Below are 23,959 nucleotides of genomic sequence, written 5' to 3' on the forward strand. Positions count from 1 at the left end.
GTACTTGGTTCGTCTTAACACATGATGAGGGATAATAGTGAAACAAAGTCAATCAATAAATTTACATTCGATAATAAGCTCATATATACGTGGGTGCGAGCCTTATAGTCGCTTTTACTTCGGTACAGTTTCGTCCTTCTTGTAGAACAGAATAGTAGGTAAAAGTTTACTGCGTGTATCTTAAAGCTTTTGCTTCTAAAATCCTATTATTTTGATGAGTAGGCCTATACTTTTATCAGGTGAAAATAGTCTTTCAACCCTTGAAGAATTACTGTACTATTTTAACTGTGTTTACACAGTAACATAGTAAGTAGTATATAGTAATTCTTGGCTGGTATCGAAATGCAATACAATACAACTAACCTGAAGGTATAACTGTTGTGTGTTGTATGCGATCAGTACCAATTACTGCAGTATAGCGTGTAGCTGCAATGCTTTGAAAATGCAACTTGACGTTATTTTCAATGCGCTGACTGCCTTTACGCATGACCGTGTAACGCACAATTGATTTTCCGTTTAATCCGGCCAAAAGTGAGCGAAACCACAGTGTCCGGATTAAGCTGAATCAACTTTATATACAATAGTTAATGTACAGTGGGGTTAGCGGAGTCGATTTCAGGAAACTAGATAAAATAATCCGCTTGGTAATGTAATTGCCGAGTGGTAAGTTTTCTCATTTTTTAATTCTATGACCTGATATTACTACGTGCCACGCTACCGCGGATATTTGTTTTTGTAGACGAGCCACGTGCACGGCCATTATCCATTCTATCTAATCAGCCTTCTGTGCACACCATCCCCTTGAATTATACATTATTTTGTACTAATGATATGGTGGTTTCGATACTGTGTTTCAATAGATAATGGCTTCGAAGTTTGAAAAACGTGCCCTGAAACATTTTAGAATGAAGGAGATATTCCCTCACGTGCGCCGCGTGACTCTCAAATGTATTTTGATGCGTTAAGTGATTAAGCTATCCATAGTTAAATATTTATAGTTGATACATTTGAAATTTGATAAATAGATTTCACGCGGGATCCTTTCATTAATTCGTGCGCATATTTCGACCTTCGTCATTTATTATTATACTATACGAAGAGGGATCGAGGGCATGGACCTTATACCGTAATACCGTATATAAAACCTACGCTATGCTATAGTGCCGTGGTAATTAACCATTACTAATCCGTGGAACACTTACGCTAATTGCAAGCCTTCGTGGAATACCAAATTTATTTCCATGGTCCTATATATGCACGGTCCTATGTCAAACTCTTATGTTTACCTCCTCCGTGAGCATGAGCTTGAGCACTCTTTACTTCGCGCCACGCTATCGCGGACATTTTCTTTTGTAAGCGAGACACGTGCAACCTCTGGCATCCTCGCACGGCCATTATCTATTACGTATTATCAGCCTTTAGTGCTCGCCGTCCCTTGAATTATACATCATTTTGTAGTAATGATATGGAGAGTTCGATACTGTATTTCAGTAGATAATGGCTACGAGACTTAAAAAACCGTGCCCGGAAACATTTTAGAATGGAGGGGACATTTGCTCACGTGTGATGCGTCCTCTCAAATGTAGTCTGATGCTTTAAGTGGTTAATCCTTCCAAAGTTAAATATTTATAGTTAATCCATTTGAAATTCTGCCGATAAATATATTTCACGTGGGATTCTTTCATTAATTCGTGCTCATTGGTCTGTAGTCGTCATTCGTTTTTCCAATAACGCTGTACGCGAAGATGGCCGCGCCGTTTTCATATACATGGTCCCACAAATTTGATGTTCAAATGGATCCTTGGACATTTGAGCAATTGAGCATACGACTCTTCAGTATGTCGCAATTAGGGTTAGATTTAGCGTTAGGATGTGAGCTAGGATGTGGACTATCGTTTTTCATTATGTCACATGCTTGCTCAAATATCGGGCGACCGTTCAGCCGAATTTCTCAAGTCCTTGAGTGGATCCGTGTGGTGTTTGTTGCGGTGGACACTACCACAATTGAATACTGGAGTGGATAATGTTCTGCCATACATGATTCACTACTAATGATTTTTTTCGGGCTCGGGGAGTATAGGTCAAAATAAATGTATATGGGTCGCCCAGCTGGTTTGGGTTTTGATGACGAACAAATGTTTGAACAATTCAAATTCTTCCTGCTTCTATAAGGCCTACTGTGTAATGTAGTGGTTCCCAACCTGTGGAACGCGTACCACTAGTGGTACTCGAAAATCTTCCAGTTGGTACGCGGGTAGATTCTGTTTTTTTCGACCGAGGGAGTTAATATTTCAGGTGGGGTTGATTTTGAGTTTTTGAAGCCGTCGTGGTAAGGTCGTCGTCGTGGGTAGGGCAATTCCACCAATGCCGGCCGGCCTACGGGGAAGAGATTTAGTCGTAAAGCATTAGGATTCTTGCCTAACCAAATTCCGTTTTAATGTATTTGACCACAAGAATTCCAAATGGATCCACTACAGAAATCATATACTACGCCTTAAAATGGGCCGTTTCTTTTCTGTTTCGCTGCCTTCGGCAGCTCAATACGGCGACCGCCTTCGGCGTGCGTACCTTGTGCATAGGTGGTATGGGAGCACTGCATAAAACCTCCAAACGGTACGGGGGTGGAAAAAGGTTGGGAACCACTGGTGAGGTGTAAACTTTACCCTGTGGTATCTTCGTATTTCATTTGTGGATGTTGCTCAAAATTTCACTGATCCAAGATAGAGTAGTGCCAAATGAACATCTGTGTGATTTAAAGCCTGATATATTAGAAAAAAATCTTTCACTTCTTAGGTAGCACGGAGGCCAGGAAATTGGAATGTGCAAATCGCAGTTGTTGATAGTCCATTCTTTTGTAATCGGCATGATTACTCTCAATCCATGCCTTCAACAATAAAGCAGTTTCGCGGTCGTTTTTTTCTTCTGCAAAACGCTCAATTGGACACGTGATCTAAACACGAGATACATTGTTTATAGTATAAAACAAGCTTTTGAAGGATCGCTGGAAAAGGGATAGATTTGCGTGTGGGTGAGCCGCGATTGCTTTGGCTGACAATCGCCAAGGATCGCGAAGCAAGTAATGGTGATACCATTGTGTCATGTGCAAACTTGGACAACTAGAATATTTTCTGATTTTCCAAATTACATTATAATTAGAATTATCAGTACATATTTTCTAAATTAGATTAGGATTGGAATTATAACTACGGTACGCAGTTTATTCCAACTTTAATTAGAATTAGAATTACTGAATTCGCGAACACTTGCAAATTCAATGAATTTCAGCACATATCAAACCAAAGTTCATTCTCATTGGCAGATAAGCATAAGCATGAGGATGGCAAATGTATGTACAGCAAGCTTGGATCGTTTCGAACTATATAGTTCTCCTGTGCTTATAATCAAAGAATAGAAACATTTCACATTAGAATTAGAATTACAGCAAAGAAACGATTCACGAAGTAGATTACAATCAGATTACCGACATTTATCTTTGATTACTCTGACTAAACAACTAGAATTAGTTGGGATCAAAATGAGAGTATGGAAACATCTCACAAATTAAAATTCCGATTTGAGCGAAGAAACGAATCACTAATTAGATTAGAATTAGAATACCGACACTTTGCTATGATTAGTCTAATTATACAACTAAAATTATCTAGTTGTTTAAGTATATGAATATGTGTTTCTTTGTAAAAGTGCACGCTGTATATGAGAAGCATGTGACCGGTCGAAATAGAATTTCAGTTGGTTTTCTATCTAGCGAATTGTCATTAACAAACGCGGCAGCGGTAAGATGATACATTTGCTTACGTTTGTTGAGAAAGTAATACTCTAGCTTCAGCTCGCCTGGCTGATGCAACTCGATAACCCGCACGAAAATTTATCGCGTATAATTAGCCGACATGTAGACTTATCGCATCAAAACCTGAGTTTCTCCGATATAAATATTCGCGCGACATCGGCCGCAGACATGCATACTCAGCTGCGCACGTCAGCTGCAGTTCTGCGCGCCATGTAATCGCAAGATTGTAACCTGACCTTGGGATGACTGGGTAGTAGTATCTCGCCTGCGACGGAACGCACATTTTACTGCGCGTTGTCAAGGAATATCGATAAAAATGTAGTATTGATCGAGGTCTTTCCGTACGTAGCATTTCATTCCGTGGAATCACCCGCGCTTAATAGTCCGGATTCGTTAATTCTTGATGCGGAATTATATATACGTCAAAGGACGTGCATATTTTGAGAGTGTTTAATCCGTCCATGAATCCTCGCCTCGTATCCTCCAAGACATAATCACGAATGAATCACCATATGGCTAAAGTAGGATTGCGACTACTCACTCGGAATGAACCGAATCGAATTACACCCGATGAAGATTTCCACCGCACTTGGTGCTTCATTCAAAACATACCGAAACGTGGCATTAACTGGTATGAAAAACCTGTTGTTCTTCCTCGACAAGCATCGTCCAAAGCGCAATTTAATGAATTTCTAACTTTCCTGTGGTCAAACGGCTTTTGCCGTTACAAAAAATCCGCAACTACAACTAGAACTAGAGATACTCACATTTTAAACTGTATACTTAAAACTACTCGGATGATTTTACAAGTCGGTGATGCGGGTCGTTATTACGTCGATTCAACCTTTGAATTTGAAAAAATTTCAAGTCGAAAAAAAGTATTCCCGGTTGGTAATTATATGATAAATAATGAATGAATTTTGCTATCATAAATACTGTGTTATTAAATCCAAAATCTTCTACTACAATAACTTCGCTTCCACTGGTTAGAATAGAGCCAAATTTTATATACGCTGTTTTTCTAGACAATCTAACCATTTCATGGGTTAGCTCAGTGGTTCCCAACCGGGGGAAAATTCCCCCTTTGGAAGAAATTTTGAAATTTTTAGGGGGGAATCTTGCTTCAGGGTTGTATCTGAAGATACGCTGTTTTCAAAAGGTTCTTCGATATTTTATGGTAGAACTGTTAAGTATGAAACTATTTCTTAGCAATGAATGCTTCTTTGGTGGATTTTTAGCTGGGTGTATGTATAAATACCTTCCGTAGATATTACACCCCCCGATAAAGTGAGGCTCGCGAGACGATTTCGTTGGACCCGTGACAGCCTCTCGACCAAATTGCTACTAAGCGGGAAAAAAGTCATGCCGAATCCAGCACATGGCCGCTGGTGAAAATGTTTACATTTTTAAGCCTACGCATGAGCTAACGTGAAAAACTTACCGAATTCATCGATTCAACTCAAGGTCATAGCAAGCAAACTTGGTGATTTAATTTTCGTCAGCGGCTACCCGACCGGGAAAAACAGGTCAAATTTAGCGGTACTTTACCAAAGTGTTAGGGATGGTGTGAACGCGAGGTTCACGTTCGCGTTCTGTGTGTGAACCTCGGGAATTTAGAGGTTCGCGTTCACAACAGAACCTTGATAGGTTCTGCACTGTGAACCTTTTTCATTTATTAAAATTTTCACTTCATATTGACATCTTTGGATCGAATTTATTGCATTTCAACTGCGGGCCACTCTATGAATGACGTTGGAAAATAAAAAACCAACTCAAAACGAGCATGCACCTTGACAATCTCAAAGATTTTACCTGCTTTGTTACAAAAATTTTGCTCGAAATATCCAACTTTCCGTTTGTGAATATTTAGTGACTCTCTGATGTGAGCCAACCCGCAATCACACAACGTCACGAGCGACATACATAACATGTAGAGAGCGAATGATGCTTATTCAATCAATCAATAAGAATGATATCGTTTTTTGATGTACAAATCTAGCTAGCGTACGGGGTCTCTCTTCACATCCTATGTTTACTGTATCATTAAAACCAAATCCGTGCGATTGAGGTGTTAGCTACAGCTGTATAACTTTTGGGGTAGCCTAATATCGGTAGCAAGTATAAAAACCTGTTTTACACTCTGCCCAATATCAATGTAGCAATACTCATACATTGAATACATTGCCCGGTCTGGTCAAGACCGTTAAGGCGTAAGCTTACATTCCCTGACAACTCCTCTTCGAAATTATTGGCAAAGCGAAGGATGATATTGATTTTATGGAAGTATTATATCATTTGATTGCCTCAGTTGATACATTTAGCGACGTTTAAAACGCCAAATGTACTTCAGCATTGTGGCATTATGTGGCCCGAGTCGTCGCTATAGGTATCGTGTACATTAGGGCTGTTCAAAAATAACTTTTTTCCTGAATCTTGCGGGTTACGTGATTAAATCGTTAGGTTGCCTTAAAAAACGACGCTCACCAAATTTGAATTCATTCCAACCAATATTCGCGGATTTCGTAGAGTTTGAAAATTTCGAATTTGCCTATGAATGCAAAAAAAAAAATTTTCAAATTTTTCTTCCAACCCCATAAAATTGTTGCGCTGTCTTCAATAACGATGCAAAACAAATTTGACTCAATTCCAAGCCGTAGAAGCGGAGTTATTTGAGTTTTTCGATGACAATTCTGGGATTATCCCCCAATCAAGGATAATCCAAGAATTATCGTCGAAATACTCAAATTTTTTTTGCATTCATAGGCAAATTCGAAATTTTCAAACTCTACGATTATCCGCGAATATTGGTTGGAATGAATTCAAATTTGGTGTGCGTCGTTTTTTAAGGCAACCTAACGATTTAATCACGTAACCCGCAAGATTCAGGAAAAAAAGTTATTTTTGAACAGCCCTAGTGTACATTAATATATAGGCTATCACTTCATTGAAAGATAGGGTTGGAATTAGCTATATGACGTCACGTGACGTCACGAGGTTCACGTTCGCGTTCACACAGAACCTTTCAAAAAGGTTGTTGAAAGTGTAATACGGTACGCATTCGACATAGTTCAGACAGATCTGAATATGTTTGCCATATATTGCTCAGTCAACAAATGGTTGTGCGTTAAAAAGCACCTTTTTTTAGTCAAAGCAACTTTTTCATAGGGGTGGAATTTTAGCTTAAATATCGGCCAAGGGTTCCACGAGACGAAAAAGGTTGGGAACCACTGGGTTAGCTAATAAAATTTGAATATTTATATTTATATTTTTAGTAAATCCAAAGCTTTTTTCTAATATAGCAATGCTTCTACGGGTTAGAATTGAGCCAAATCAGGTGTGCAGAGATTTTTAGTCAACATAACAATTTTATGAAGTGACCTGTAAAATTTGAAAAAACGGTATTTTAGAACAACTCTAACGGATACGTAGTTTGTAATGTAACAACTGCTTTCATTTCTCATTAAAATATGTTTTTATAGTTGTTTTAGTCAACCCGTTAGAAGGGCGATTTCGCCATGATGCATACTATAGGGTTATTCAAAAATAACTGATTTTGAAACTTTACTGGCCAGTACTAGCCAGTAGAGCTAGAAAAAAAGATATTTTAGTACCAGCCCTAATATCGGGATCTGAATGTTGGTGTTGTTATGCTGCACTTAAATGCGGCGATATGAGGTCTATGAGGCTTCAAATTGATGTAACGAAATTGTGATCGCGGAGTAGTGGGTCTGCCCATCGTTACCATACGCTACTCTATGACAGACATGGACAAACGTGCAGAATCTGTTGGGAAAAACCGGGAGGGACTCGCTGAAGAGACGCATTAAGCTCGTGAACGTGAACGACATCGAGAAGGCGATCGCGAAAAAGGCCTTGAATCAGATGGGAGAAATCGATCTTGAGATGATACGGGATGTGAGCGCCGGGGCGGCCACCTTCTACGTTTGGGTATGATGCAGACTGGTACAAACTACAGGGTTTTCAAATCTCACAATTACAACTAGAACTACTCGGTCTTCAGAAGTCGCGAGAACTAGAACTACTCATATTTCAAAACTCGCAATTAGAGCTAGAACTACTCATTCTTCAAAAGTCGCAATTGGAACTATAACTACCCACTTTTCAATACTCGCCTCTAGAACTAGAACTACTCACCTTTCAAAAGTCGCATCAAAAACTAGAACTACTTACTTTTCAAAACTCGCATCTAGAACTGGAAGTGCTTTTTAAAACTCGCATCTAGAACTAGAACTGCTTACTTCTCAAAACTCGCGACTAGAACTAGAACAACTCTCTTTTCAAAAGTCGCATCTAGAACTTGAAATACTTACTTTTTTAAAACTCGCATCTAGAACTAGACCTACTTACTTTTCAAAACTCGCGACTAGAACTACAACAACCCGCTTTTCAAGAGTCGCATCTAGAAGTGGAAGTACTTACTTTTCAAAACTCGCATCTAGAACTAGAACTACTTACTTTTCAAAACTCGCAACTAGAACTAGAACTACTCCTCTTTCAAAATTAGCAACTAGAACGGGAACTACTGGTCTTCCAAAGTCGCGGGAACTAAAACTACTCATATTTCAAAACTCGCAACTGGTACTAGAACTACTCATTCTCCAAAACTCGCAATTAGAACTATAACTACTCACATTCAAGACTTACAACTAGAATTTGAACTACTCCTTTTCAAAACTGGCAACCAGAACGACCCCCTTTTACAAATTCGCAACTAACACGAGAACTACTGACTTTTCAAAAGTCGCAACCAGAACAACTATCTACCTTTAGGAATCCGCAACTAACTAAAATACAACTAACGAGATTCACTCCCAACACTATCTCGTTTTTAGTTTATCGGAATAGGCCCGTCTTTCCATATGAACATCGTTACAAGTTTGAGATGGGAGGAGTTTAGCCCCCCCAATCCAATACCCACCCTCTGGATACGTCACTGTTAGCATTTGCATTTGAGCTAGCAATGACTGTAAGAACATCACACAACAGAACCTCGGCATTACGATTCGCGCAAAACGATGGCAAGCGGTTTCTAGCTGTTTGGCAACTATTTTTTTGATGCGTAACTACAACTAGAACTATTCCCTTTTCGAAATTCGCAACCCGTTCTAGACCTGGAACTACTCAAAATACCAGTAGTAGGTTGACCACCAATTAACTAGATTAGTAGTTTGTGCAAATCTGATGTATGTGTGTAGATCAGGGGTTCTCAACCTGGGAGGCGCGGGAGGCTCTCAGGGGGGGCGCGTGAAATTTTTGTCAATTTTGTCAATGTCTGTATAAATTGTAACTAAACATGTGTTACACAACCATTCTGAAGAGACGATTATTGAAGATTAAACTTAATTCGTATTCTAGAAAGCTTGCCAAACTCAAACTCCAGCAGTCGCGCTGAACGGAGTTTAGGCTGACTTCAACTTCATTTGAGGAAATTTTTGATATACTTTGAAGATTTAGAGAAATTCCTACGTGCAAATCATTCATTACTTTATAGCTTTGGCAGTAGCCTAAATCTCTGTGCGCTAGGTAGCTGTTATTGATAGCTGGCGAACTGCACTGCCTAAGACAGATTTAGATGCAATATAGGTTGTCCGGTTTCGCCCTCAATTTGGCTATAAATCAACACAATTTAATTCAATCCAAAACTGATCAAATTCAGCATGGCAGGACAGAACGACGCCGTACTCTCTGTAGTCACTACCAGCATCAGGATTAGTCTCAGTGCAACCTACCTTGAAATTAATTGGTGTCCTTTTCAATGTTTTTTTTGTTATTTTCAAACAAGTTTGGGGAAGTTTGTCAGCAATGCAAAAGACTAAACAACTGGAATGCGGATTCACAATTGGCGTAGTACGGCCGCATGCGGCCGCAGAAGGGAATTTGTGCGGCCGTCGACGCCTAATTCAATTAGTATGTGTTGGCAGCCGTAGACATGCAAATTGCAATTACGAATTCACTCCCAAATTTTCGAGAGATTTTATTTAATCTTGAAATTTTCTTCGCGCTCCGCGCAATTCAACAAGACTTCATTTTTCGATTTTAATGCAGTAGCGCCCTTCTTACTTGGAGCAGGAATGGGAATCCTCAAGAAATAACAATTCATTCGCGGCTCTGAAAAATTTTCGCGCTCCGCGCGACAATATGCGCTCCCAGCCACTATTCATAACATTGCCACTCGCGATTTCGGTGCGTACAATAGGCCGTTGTGAAAAGTAGAATAGTCCGGAGGTCACCGGGAATGGATATGGACAGTTTACCGTAGGTATTTTGCGTCCAGATCGTTCATTGCGGCTATGCCCTGGAATGCGACCTTAGGCTACATAAGTAATCGAAATGCGGCCATGATTAGCAAGAAGGTTGTCCACCTCTGTATTAGATGATGTGCTCTTTTTCACATGACGATAAATGTAAGGGGGGTCAGGGGGGCGCGATTTTTTTGGTCATTGCCAAGGGGGGCGCGTGTCAAAAAAGGTTGAGAACCGCTGGTGTAGATGGTTTGCATCCACTTGCTTGTTTGTATATGTGAAAACTTACCTTTGTAGTATTTGTTCCCGCTTTAACTGAATTCGCGTACCACACTATGGCGAATATCGGTATCATCCACTTGTTTGGCGCGCAGTGCAACGACTCTACCCGGAATTTGATATAATTTGTTCTTTCGTCGCTTGCTGCAAGTTATTGCCACCTTGCGTTATCCCTACTTGTGCTACACAATATGCTGTTGTGGACGCACCTATTCCCGTCCGTCGGCATGACTACAATCTCTCCTCGGCAAAATAAACGTTACAATGCGCAATCTGTTCGTTACCAAAATAGCCTAATTAGGGCGCGTCCAAACAATATTGAACTAGAAAATTTTCAGCTTTTCCAAATTACAGTAGAATTTGAATTATAAATGTGCAGGTCTTTTATTAGCAAAATCAAGGTACTATACTGGAAATATTGTTTCAGATGAAATAATATTGCTTATAATCCTAATTTTAATCTAGTAAATACACCACTGGTGTGCTGTAAGTAAATATACATTTCGTTCATCCATCGCTTGTTATAGGGTTCGCCTTTTGTATGATATATATCGGTATTGTGTCTGTGGGTCATGTACCAGTGTATTATCTTGAATTGCCGCCGCTTGCTACCGGGCTTACGAACAACGATTGTATTTAACCGCGAGATGGCGCACGCAAGGCGTATATTGACTATCCCTTGTTGCAGTGCTCAGTGGTCAGTTTGTAAAGTGAGACTTTGTGAAATACGCCGACACGTTCATCATAGCACACCGTGTCTACTCTAAATGATAACTTGTTTGCTTATAAATTTTAGTGTACGCAGGCAAACATGTGCAAACTACAAATCTAGTTTGCGGACTTTCAAAAGAGTGTAGTCCTAGTTGCGCGTTAAAAATAGTTCTCAAACGTGATATTGGCGTACATATTAGGGATGGTGTGAACGTGAGGTTCACGTTCGCGTTCTGTGTGTGAACCTCGGAAATTTTGAGGTTCGCGTTCACAACAGAACCTTGGTAGGTTCTGCAGTGTGAACCTTTTTCATATATTACAATTTTCACGTCAAACATCTTTGGTTCAAATTTATTGCATTTCAACTGCGGGCCACTTTATATGCATGGTGCTGGCAGCATAAACAATCAACACTAAGCGAGCATACACCTTGACAATCTCAAAAGTTTTCTCGAAATATCCAGCTTTCCGTTTGTGAATATTTATTAATGACTCTCTGCTGCGTGAGCTTGTGACCTGCAATCACACAGCACCAAGAGCGAAATACACTACATGTAGTCAGCGAATGTGATATCGTTTTCTGATGTAAAAATCTAGCAGGCGTACCGGGTCAATTTTGACTTCATAAATTTACTTATCATAAAAGTCAAATTCGTGCGATTGGGGTGTTGGCTACCCCTGTAATATCGGGCAATATCGGTAGCAAGTACAATAACCCGTTTGCAGTCTGCTCAATATCCATGTAGCAATACCGAGACGCCGAATACACTGTCCGGTCTGGGCGAGACAGTTAGGGCGTAAGCTTATATTCCCTGGCAAGTCCTCGTCGAAATTGTTGGCAAAGCGACGGAAGATAATGATTTTATGGGATCATTTGATTGTCTCAGATGATACATTTAGCGACGTTTAAAACGTCAATATGTACTTCAGCATGGTGGAATTTATGTGGCCCGATTCCTCGCTAGGTATCGTGTACTAGTACATTAATATAGGCTATCACTTCATCGAAATATAGGGTTAAAAGTATCAATATGACGTCACGTGACGTCGTGAGGTTCACGTTCGCGTTCACACAGAACCTTTCAAAAAGGTTCGCGTTCACACGAACCTGAACCTTTCAGAGGTTCACACCATCCCTAGTACATATGATACCGCTGTTCTGTTGTGTGGTGTTCCTGCAGCCATTACTAACTCATAAGTCATCACTGCGGACAGTGAAATTGCAAACGTGTACATATGATCACGTGGGAAGGCCATCCGATTCCGATTCAATTTCCAATCTGATTCCGGGATTGAGTCTTGTTAGTTGTGTTTTAGTTTGTTCTGAGTTTGAAAAGTGAGCATTGCTAATTGCGTATTTTGAAAATCCAGTAGTCTGTACATCTCTGTACGCGGGAGGATGCGAATTGTATTCACGGCATTTTGCTATAATTAGTCTAGATAAGTCTGCTGGAACTAGTAAGCTCAGCATTCGAAACACACGTTCACTTTCTATAAATGCTATTTTTCGCTACCTAAATCTGTGTTGTGATATCATATTGAAAACCTGATGCCACGACAAATAATATGTAACATTCCTTGTTCTCTGCAGGTCGATGGAATGGTGAACGAAGTTTTGTCGTGATCGAAGCATAAAGAGTCGCACCAACATACTTTTCAGTGTTTATAATTGCACCAGCACTTGTCAATTTTGTCGTACGGTATAATTATGTGTCTCTTTGTCCACCTGCGATTTCATTATTTCACCAAATGCAGTTTACATGATGTCAATTTTGGATCTCTTTGTCTTCAGCTTCACTTTACATCAATGGTACTTTTGAGTCGCTATAGAAGGAGGAGTGTCGTCTTTTGTCCGCGCCTTTGCACTTTATATCCTATATCAACTTGATAGTTTATAGTTAGTATAATTTAGAGCGGGACTATAGTCATACGGTCGTGCGTTTATGTGTCTGCACTGCAATATATTACAAAGTTATCAGGATGTGCGAATTCGGTCTTGAAGTCAGTGTAAGTTTTGCGTAGGTTTACGGGTGGTTGTGATTTTGAGGGCTGCCTAGACGATTTGGAGTTGCGCACCCTGAACGCAGAAATTTCGACTTATCATCGAGACATAAGGTAAATCTAGTTACGTACTCCATGATATGCAACTCCGCATATTTGGTATTGATAGAAGTTAATGCATACGAGTCGTGGCTAGATAAGTTTTCATTTAATCGCGTACAGAATAGGAAATGTATGAAGTGTCTGGCAGTACAGCGATTGGCCTGAGGTGTTAGTGGTTCAACTACGAATTAAATCCAAACGTTGAATAGTTTTCGGTTGCGATTGTCTGTAAGTTTACGTCATTAGTAAACACTGGCTAACATCCATTTGACGAAGCCACGACTCATAAAATAGCTCTAATTCAGACAGGTCTAATATTGACACGTTATTACTGTATCGATGTGATACTCCTGGAACTATAGAGATCTCAACCCGCTGAAATGTACAGATTTATATATCTCTTGATTTGGGTCTGCAATCCTCGCACGCGTGCATAATCTAGACGACTCTCGCGATTCACATACTTTTTTGCTGTCTGAGACATGATATCGATATACAACCGACTAGCGATCTACGTGTGGTAAGGATCAATCGAACAATCAACAATCATGGGTCAATATTGGCCCTATATAATTATGAATTCGATGGAGTTCGACTCCTAGTGTATCGCTCAATGCGGCATTCGAAACGGGGAATTATATTGGCTATACGGGAATCCCAGTGGTGTATATATTGGAGTGGCTTGAACAAAGCAAAATATATATGTATGCCTGCGGGTATGTCTATCCAAAGATGTTATTGAGGTAGGCACAGCAGAGCTTTATGATATTGTAATTGTCGGTGCGATTATTCGAATGCATGCTAACAATCATGGACAGAATATAGCTATATTTTTTACTTCTGAACCTACCAACGTACGATGCCTTGAAAGAAAAGTATTGTGAGATAGGCGATGTCGTCGAGCGGCAGGCTGCTATAGGTTGTAGCACCTGGGTTGTATTTCATCATGAATGTGGTAGTGTGGAGCATGAACCGGAGCCGGGTTGGATATCCGGCCGGATTTTTTCAATTTTGGCCGGAGCCGGATCAGTACTTTTTCTGATACCATAATCTTTATTGATACTACTTTACTACTACTACTACTACTACTACTTATTGATACTACTACTTTTGCAACTAAATAACTACCAACCAACCACACGCAAGTAACCGCCAAGCCCATGCGAAATAAGCGAGCCATGTAAATTTGTCGTAATAATATTAACATTAAATTTAAGTACTATTCCCACTATAACGTACGTAGTTAAGGCTACCACATGCTGTGATACGATCACAGGATTTTACTGTAAAGCAGGGGCGGGCAACTTCTCCAGTCGGCGGGCCGGATATAGGAAAATTAAGTACTTGGCGGGCCGGATTGCAGAATCGATACATTATTCGCCCATATATCCACATATACAAGGAATATATCGTAATTAATGATTATTGCAGCAAACAATACGTTCATATTGAAAATTTATTCCACTCGACGCTTTTCGACTGGCCCTCTTCAGGAGTGACCGCCAGTAAATGAGGTTAACCAAGTTCGAAATATAGAAAGAATTTTGACGTTGTGACGGAATAGTGACAAGTAAACAGAGTCGCGAACGGGAGTAAACAACGCACGGTTACGGTACAACGCACACAAAATCAGCTGTAAAACAGGGTTGCCAGATTGACCCTTTCGGGGCCAAATTCGTTAAATTTGGCCCTTGTTGGAGGCAGTTGCCCCCAAAATAATAATTTGGCCCCTTGGCCCTTTATTTTTAATTTTTGGCCCTTTTTGGAAGCAGTTGAGACATAACGTCAAACTAAGTATTGAAATAAATCTATCTCGCAAATTGAGCTGACAATGTTTATGCCAATGTCAAAGATTCGAATGGAAACACAGTGGAAGATTTGGATTTGTTTTTGTGGAATGTAGACTGTGTTGGAATTGTAAATACAGATTTGTGAACAGGTGGACGAAAAAGCATCGAACATAGATGGAAGTTATCTAGCAGAAAAAGTCTGAAGAAGAGCACCCTTATAGTACTTAATGATTGACAGAAATTTCAAAGAAAAAAATGCAACATAACCGTAGAGTTTTTTGGTGAAAAACCTAAAAATTAGGTATATATATCAAGTTGGATAAGTTTCAAATGTAAAGAAACTACTCTCTCAATGTTTAATGAAAATTCATAAAATTTAATCACTCTCATATTATAGCACAAGAAGTTTTATTTTACGATTTTATATTCAGTCGGAAAAGGCTTGAAACAATGAAGCAGGTATTGCAGTTGGATCCAGTGTAGTTGCAGGTAGTGGATTTGGTGTCCTACAACAGTATCAACAATATAATACTAGAATTCCAGGTGTCTATGGGTAATATTGCAACGTTATTGACGTTATTGAACAATTTGGCCCTTTTTGGCTCCTTTTGGCCCCTTTTCCGGCGCTGTTTGGCCCTTTTTCGCAAAAGATGTCTGGCAACCCTGCTGTAAAACAGCCGAACGACAAAACAACACTAATGGAAGATTCCCAGCGCGTATTCATGTTCCTTCTGGCGACAGAGGATCGGCTTTTGCAGCTTTATGATAGTTGATTCAAGGACCTTTAAATGAAAAAGAGAACGTCCACGAGCAACTATGGAAAACTGATTGTTATTGTAATGTTTTGCACACTCTGGGTGTTTCAAGAGGTGCTGTCCAATGGCAGAATTACATACTGTTACTTGGTCATAATCATGCATGCTAACTAGGGACTGTGATTATGCAGAAGCCATGTCATCTCCCTGCGAATTTCTAATTTGACGAGGGACGTGTTGATGAATTCTTTGTTGCAAGCGCTGAGATGTGCGACCCACATACCGACTGTCGAATCGGCACGTATATTGGTAAATTATGTTACTCTGATCAATCGCAGGTATCACATCCTTACGCGTTGCTGGTAGTAAAGATTTCGTAGTAAATATGATACGGGGTTCCACCTGTGGAATACAATGACCCACGGAGGACTTTATCAGTTTTTCAAACCTGTTACAACATAGTGTCCTATATGGTGTCGACACAAGCAAATCGCACGGTTCAATGAAATTGTATCACGTCACAGTTTCCATTTGGCTACAGGCAATTTGACGGTGATTTTTGACCGGTTTGCCGAGCATTAAATTTGATGAATTGGGTATCAATCGAAAGCTGACGCTGTACTGCTTGGGAAAATATAAATTTTATTCCACTCATGGCCCTGGAACCCCCACAATCAGCCCCAAATTATTCATTGTCGAGTAGATTGGCAGTGTGACGCAACAATGCTGTCTGGCGAAACGAGAGACTAGCTCAAGAGCAAGGATGCGGCCGAGCGGCGAGAGTGGGATCAGCTGACGTCGCGGCAATAGCAATGTGCAACCGCGCCACAGAGAAACGCTGCGCTGTTGATACTTTTTCTATGCGCTTCGGTACAAGCGAGCACACACCAGCCTTTCCTTGACTTGTAAGGGTAGAACTGGGTACACAGAATGTATTAGGGCCCTACCAATTTTCGCGCAATATCCTTCAGCTGATAGAGATATGTAGGCTACGTCTAAGTAGTCTACATTGGATATGTAAGATCATTATGATATCGATTGCCTTAGCCCGTTTGTTGCGTAGGGTTCCAGAGACACGTCGTGCTGTTGGTGGAGGGTGTCGAACTGCGATACTTTCTATAGTCGCTTTTATGGTTAAGTGTGAGCAAGGAGCATTGAGCATGAGCTTACATTACAAGCTTTTATTTGATCCGTATGGGTAGGACTTGGTCCGCGAATGCAGCAGGTAAAATGTTGATTGTTGAATAAAGTTTAACAGCAGGAGTGTCGAATTAAAGTGGTATCGCTATCCGGATTCAATCCGTTACTAGAAAGCTTGCGGGCCATACCTGCCAAATGATTCCAAAATGTTACCACCAAATTCATACCTTTGTTTTTCACTGGAATATATCTGATATCGCTATAAACGTTGACGTTGGAATTTGGTTTGGCATTTTTCAATCACCAAACAGTTTTTTTGAAAGCCGGGACCTTTTGCGTCAAAAGTAATACAGTGGTATCACAGATATTTGAATTATATTCATTCTGTAGCCTGTATTTATATTCCTAATGTAACTTACGTAAAACGGATTTGCACTATTTTTTTTCGCATCTGTGAATAACTGAATGCCCATTGTCCATTCGGCCCAACAGAGTTTGCACTTTTTCGCCTTCTCGGAATTCGGTGTCAAGGTCACCGACGTGGTGCTTATGGGGACTGTAGTTGTATTACTACAATATGATATATTTACATTATCTAAATTTGCTGTCTTGAGTGAATCTTATTACTTGAGAGTATATTTTTCTTACTAGAAATATCTCTATCAGCTGAAGGATATTGCGCGAAAATTGGTAGGGAACAAATACATTCTGTGGACCCAGTTCTACCCTTACAAGTCAAGGAAAGGTTGGTGTGTGCTCGCTTTTAGCGAAGCGCCTATAGAAAGTATCAACAGCGCCACGCATCTCTGGAGCCCTACGCAACAAGCGGGCTAAGGCAATCGATATCATAATGATCTTACATATCCAATGTAGACTACTTAGACGTAGCCTACATATCTCTATCAGCTGAAGGATATTGCGCGAAAATTGGTAGGGCCCTAATACATTCTTTGGACCCAGTTCTACCCTTACAAGTCAAGGAAAGGCTGGTGTGTGCTCGCTTGTACCGAAGCGCATAGAAAAAGTATCAACAGCGCAGCGTTTCTCTGTGGCGCGGTTGCACATTGCTATTGCCGCGACGTCAGCTGATCCCACTCTCGCCGCTCGGCCGCATCCTTGCTCTTGAGCTAGTCTCTCGTTTCGCCAGACAGCATTGTTGCGTCACACTGCCAATCTACTCGACAATGAATAATTTGGGGCTGATTGTGGGGGTTTCAGGGCCATGAGTGGAATAAAATTTATATTTTCCCAAGCAGTACAGCGTCAGCTTTCGATTGATACCCAATTCATCAAATTTAATGCTCGGCAAGCCGGTCAAAAATCACCGTCAAATTGCCTGTAGCCAAATGGAAACTGTGACGTGATACAATTTCATTGAACCGTGCGATTTGCTTGTGTCGACACCATATAGGACACTATGGTTACAAGCTGTGCCTATCCGCGGGAGATGCAAATAAACTGGGCACCCTCTCGGTCCAAACGTCACAACGACAAAATTCTTCCTATATTTCGAACTTGGTTAACCTCATTTACTGGCGGTCACTCCTGAAGAGGGCCAGTCGAAAAGCTTCGAGTGGAATAAATTTGCAATATGAACGTGTTGTTTGCTGCCATTTTGAAGTTCTGTACTCCGAAAAGCCTATTTAATTAATGAATGTATTTTAACGACAGCAATGTCACTTCAAAGCCATTTCTCGCCGATAGTGACGAAATCAATGTGGATTTGAGAATAGCATTATAGAATGTAAACATTCTATATAATAGCATTGTCATACTGGCGCCGCCATGTCAGCTTCTATCTGATCAATCAACACACGGTGCAATCCTTAATTAAGATTTCAAGGCGTTCGATAAGCCCTGTACCCCAAATTTACCAATATATCAATTCATTAGAGTTGTGTAGGTGACGAGATAGCGTCGTTGTTCAACTGTGTGCCTTAGTTAATCTACATATTTGATTCATGCGGCCCGCGTACTCTATGAAATTTTAAAAGTGGCTTGCTACCCGTTTTGAGTTGGCGACCCCTGGCATAAGCGGTGTCTTACAAAAGCCTAGAAGTGTGCCGTGCTACAAGTCGGCGGTTACGGAATCAAAAATAAGAAATACCAGCCTGGTGTAAATGACCATTGTAGTCGACAAACACGATGATTACCACAGACGACATCAGGGTTGAGCACATTGTAAATGCCAATAACGCAAATCTTCGCGCTTTGACGAACTTACGCGTAAGCTCCACTCTCGCATGCTGCACATACACGTATATAATAACATACAGTCATTAACATTTGACGTAGTAAGCAAGTAGTGGGGAATCTCGGCGGACAGGGTCCGCGGGCCACATTATCATGCAAGACGGAAAACTGTCCGCAGGCCGGACAAAATCCCTTCGCGGGCCGGATCCGGCCCTCGGGCCGTTTGTTGCCCACCCCTGCTGTAAAGGAAAGTGTCGTAACTATAATCCTCGGGTGTCACCTGACGGATTGGCCTCTGTAAAATTATACCTCAATCAATCAGGTTTATTAATATTTTCATCGTTTCAAAACATCACAAGACTGCGATACAATGAAAAGATAGGAAGGTGTCGAAACAACTTGGAGTACCCTTTAAGATCAGACACCCACCTTAGCCTAGGCGAAGTAAATAAGAGGCATGCACACTGCATGAAAAGTAATGCAGAGAAGAACATGAGACGCAAGCGACAAAATGAGGTGGCATGTGGCGGAGGGCGAGGTCGCATTATTTTGATCATTAGCCTATACCGCGCTTACAGCAAAATACATCACATCAGACTAACTGAATTTGCGGAATATGAATAATTCTGTTGGCCCTAACATTAAACGATACTTTCGGTGACGATACATGATCCCGTAGAGTAGATGGTTGATGTGATCACGTTAATCAAGTCAATATGTTCGATGAAAGTCCAGTTCAGTGACGGATTGTCAGGAAATATCCGAGTATATCGGTGACAGAACCCTCATCGCACATATTTGACTCGAGACAGGCACTTCTGAATAAATGAGCTACCCCGCCACCATGTCTTATTGACCAACTAGGGTTTGTTTCTTTTGTTTTTAACACATGGTCTAGACCAGTGGTTCCAAACCTTTTTCGGCCCATCGTCCTCTTTTCAAGCTCAACACCGATCATCGCCCCCCCCCCAAATTTTGTGTACTGAAAAATGGGCATACAAACTGTAATCACCGGCGGGTTGACTAGAAAAAAAAGTCAACTTTCCGGCTCGGTGTCGAATTTGACACTTTTGCAACGAAATTTCCGTGGGTTAACTAAAAAAAAAGGTCATCCGTTTTGACGCGTCATCGCCCCCCTATCGCCCCCTTCGTCATTTTCGCCCCCTAGACCGCCAAATCGCCCACGTTGGGAACCACTGGTCTAGACTCTAGAGTTCTGGTTAAGGTTCATTCATTGATATTTTATTCCATTCGAAAACCACAATATTGAGATTGGATGAGAACATACATCTTTTTACTCCATATTTTGCGTATGGAAATAGCAAGTGGTAAGAACAGTCTTTAATGTGGATGATTATAAGGTATTTCCCGCGAGATATTGACAAATTGCTTAGGTCGTGAGGCCTCGGAGGATTTTTGGGGGGTTCCGGCTAGAAGTATTTCGGAACACCTGGTTTAACCAATCAGTGGACTACAATAGTTTATAAATTGCGCGCTGAAATGGTCAAACTGGTCACCTTCCGAACCCAAGTAGAAGTAGAAGTAACGCTGTAAATTTCTACCATAGTAAAAGTAAGTAGCCATTTACAAGTAAGTAAAGAATCAAGTAGTCTAGGCCTAGTTTTGGCTAAAAAACTGGAAGCTGCCAAGTAGAAGTAGAAGTATTCTACATTACCTACTTGAGGAACTTCAAAAAGTAGTATTACTGACCGTCTCTTATTGTACACATGTAGACTATGCGCGAATCGTGTAATCATGCAACACGCGTACTCTAGTGTTTTGATCGCATGAATGAAATTATTCACATTTGTCGCAAGTAATGCATGATGCATTATTTACTCTTCCACGAAACGTCACTGGTTCGCAGTCAAATAAATAGCTGTTGTTTTGAAGCGACTTTCAAAAACAGCAATTCTGAAAATAAGGGCGTTTGCTGCATGCCGTATGAATGAATATATATTTCTCAACGCAATTTACTATTCGCACTACACTGGTATGGTTCATGAATTTCTAATCACGATTTCGGAAGACCGACAAAACACACACTCAATTACTTGGTCACAGTCGTGTACATTGTATAGTCATAGTGCGACAACGATTCGCGGTATTCGTAATGTAACATCGTAGAGATTACCATCTCGACCTAGTTTAATCAAACTTTACGAACGCAGATCTTCCATGGCCCTCACAGTCTCTTTATTTAATTCTTAAAGCCCGTCGGTTAATTAGGGTGCATTTTGAAAACAAAAATTAATCTAAAACAACCAGGTCCAAAACATGGCTCTTGTTTGAAACATTTTTGTTGTGTTTTTTTTGCTATGATGAATCTTTGATTGTGACGTCAAAGTGGAATGACATTCACAATTGAAAATATAGGGTAAATTAATGGCTCCTTTGATGAAAACAGCTTCCGATCGCTTTCGTAAACGGACCAAAAATATCTTTAACCAGGACTACTTATGATCTATTTCTACGTGCTTTAACTGTTGAACCGACGACTATATTTCGTGTGTTTCAACCATTCGATATCAAATTCGTCGACTATACAGGGTATACATCGTCTGTAGGTCATAGCACATGTTCTTTCTTAAGTATTAACACAATTATGGCATAATTATACATTGTTTGAAAAAGAAAGTGTTTCTTTGCCAAGGCGTTGTTTTAAACACTGTTTAAAACATGTTGTAAACAAAATATTTAAAAACACCATTTATTTAAAATGTAACCCTAGTATGCTACTGTTACACTGTGGTGTAAACAAATACCAGTGGAATGGATATATGTGTAATATAGACTCAATTGAAATGCTTCCGGCTATTGATACGTGACTGAAAAATAATTGTAAATGAGCGGTCTCGATCCAGCATATGTCCTAATTTGAGCGACAGTGCATTCGATGTCGTGTCTGAAATTAAGTCTAATCTATCTTCGTTTCCAACCACCCGTGGTTAATCGAAAGCTGCATGCCATCTGCTTTATCATACGAGGTTGGGTCGGTGCTATTCAAAATCATGCAAAGAGTGAAACCTCGTTCACGGGAGATATAGGTAGCGTGGATCACGTATGTCATATTCTGCACCGGACAGTCAATTCCTACAATTAAACAGACATCATGAAGTGTGTACTGCATACCAACCGGTGCCACACCTACCATTACCAGAGTGTCGAGATAGCGTAGTGGTATAATCCACAGTTGCAACATCAATGGGTTGCGAGTTCGAGTCCGACCGAGTTCGACTCCAGAATTCCTACCCAAGTGTTGGAGATTTATCTAGGCTCCTCCTCGTCATCTCACCTGTGTAAGCGGTGACTTGTAAAAGCCTAGAAGTGAACCGAGGTACAAGTCGGCAGTTACTGAATAAATGAAGAAAATTGGCCTGGTGTAAATGACCATAGTAGTCGACACACACCATAAATGCCTCAAAACAAAACCTACGTATAAATCTTTTGACTTTTGGTCATCGTTCGTATACTGTGATTGAAGTGGAAGCAATGCAATATATTCTTACTCAATTATGAACAGGAGTTACGATATTCAAGTCGAAATAGAAGATGGCATGCCGTAAAAGTGCCGAAAAGTAGCCTACTCGAAATTGTTTTGACAGAAGTAAATTGGGAGGCGGCGTCTCAGAACTTTGCTAATAGTTGGCCTGTGTCAGTTTTCAAAATTGCGATATCTGTCTTCACGACCAACACGGAATGACCGTCGTAAATATCACGCATTCGTTTTCCGCAGACATTGTATATATTCAACAATATAGTCTTTACTTGCTGTGACTTGGATGTCAAATATCCAAAGAATAAGGACAGTTAGCCGCCACTTCCGCAAAAACCTTTTGCTTTTAATTAAAGCTCGGCGTGATCCATACTACTTGAAGCGCCGTGGGCTTTCTCCATAAGTGCGATTTCCAGGCGGGAAATCTCCATTCTAGAGGATTTCGGTCTTAATAATTGTAATCGATGAGTATACTTTGAAAATCTGTCGTCATATATGCGATAAACGTTATTGAAATGATTTGCTGGCCTTGAAATTGAGTTGATGTGTTCCTCGCAGACTTAAACAGCTGGAAAACCGTCAGCTTTTTCAAATGAGTTGAGAGTTCGAATTATATCTACACTGTCTTCTTCTTTCAAATCCGACTAGTGTTATAAATATACCTACGCATTTTTGCCAAATTAGATCAGAATTATAGATTCAGCTCATATAAAGACAGAGTTCATTCTTATGAGCATGAGAAGGCCGAGTGTCAGTACATCAAGCTTGACTCGGGTTATATTAGAATTTGAATTATAACTACACAGTCCTTTTCCAAACTAGATTAGAATTAGAATTACTGAATTCACGAAAACGTGGAAATTGAATAAAGCTCAGGTCATATAAAATTAGAGCATTCTCATGACCATGAGAGTGACAACTGTCCGTACTGCAACCTTTACACTCATTTCGCACTATACAATTCTAACGTAGCATTTTTAAGAAAACCAGAGAATAGCTTCGATTTAAAATCAGAGCACAGTAACATTTCATAAACTAAATTAGAGTTAGAAATGGAACAAAGAAGCATTTCACAAATTAAAGTAGAATTATATTACCGGGATTTCGCTCTAATTAGTCTGGAGAAGTAGAATTAACTAATAATTTCCAAGTCTTGTTCCTCGTATATATTAAAAATGGTATTTTCAGTCTGATGTCGTTTAATACGTTCAATCCAAAATTTTACGACAAGACACACAGTAGATTTGGTCCATTCATACGGTAAAGTATAATGTACATATTTTACAGCTCGTCAAATATGAATGCACCCGACCGAACTCTTGAAAATCTACACCACATGTTGCGGCGACACCTTCTTTCCGTTGTCCGATTGGTAACCATTTAGATGTGAAATTTCATAATTTCAAGTTCAACGGGTTCAA

At 40.3% G+C, this 23,959-nt stretch overlaps 2 protein-coding genes across 3 annotated transcripts in view; both read left to right on the plus strand.

The window, feature by feature from the left end:
- The window catches only part of LOC145447004 (uncharacterized), a 99,382-nt gene extending 86,343 nt beyond the window's left edge, over positions 1-13,039 (plus strand). For both annotated transcript variants that reach the window (XM_080325428.1, XM_080325429.1), the window contains exons 12-13: positions 7,571-7,756; positions 12,653-13,039. In XM_080325428.1, coding sequence (XP_080181554.1) covers positions 7,571-7,756; positions 12,653-12,685 — 219 coding nt within the window. In that variant the 3' untranslated portion in view covers positions 12,686-13,039. The remainder of the gene's footprint in view (positions 1-7,570; positions 7,757-12,652) is intronic.
- The window catches only part of LOC145447021 (uncharacterized), a 238,583-nt gene that overhangs the window by 201,234 nt on the left and 13,390 nt on the right, over positions 1-23,959 (plus strand). The window lies entirely within an intron of this gene.

This window comes from Botryllus schlosseri, chromosome 9 (genome assembly GCF_051294905.1).
Source record: "Botryllus schlosseri isolate E-star chromosome 9, Bs_hap1, whole genome shotgun sequence".
NCBI lineage: Eukaryota > Metazoa > Chordata > Ascidiacea > Stolidobranchia > Styelidae > Botryllus > Botryllus schlosseri.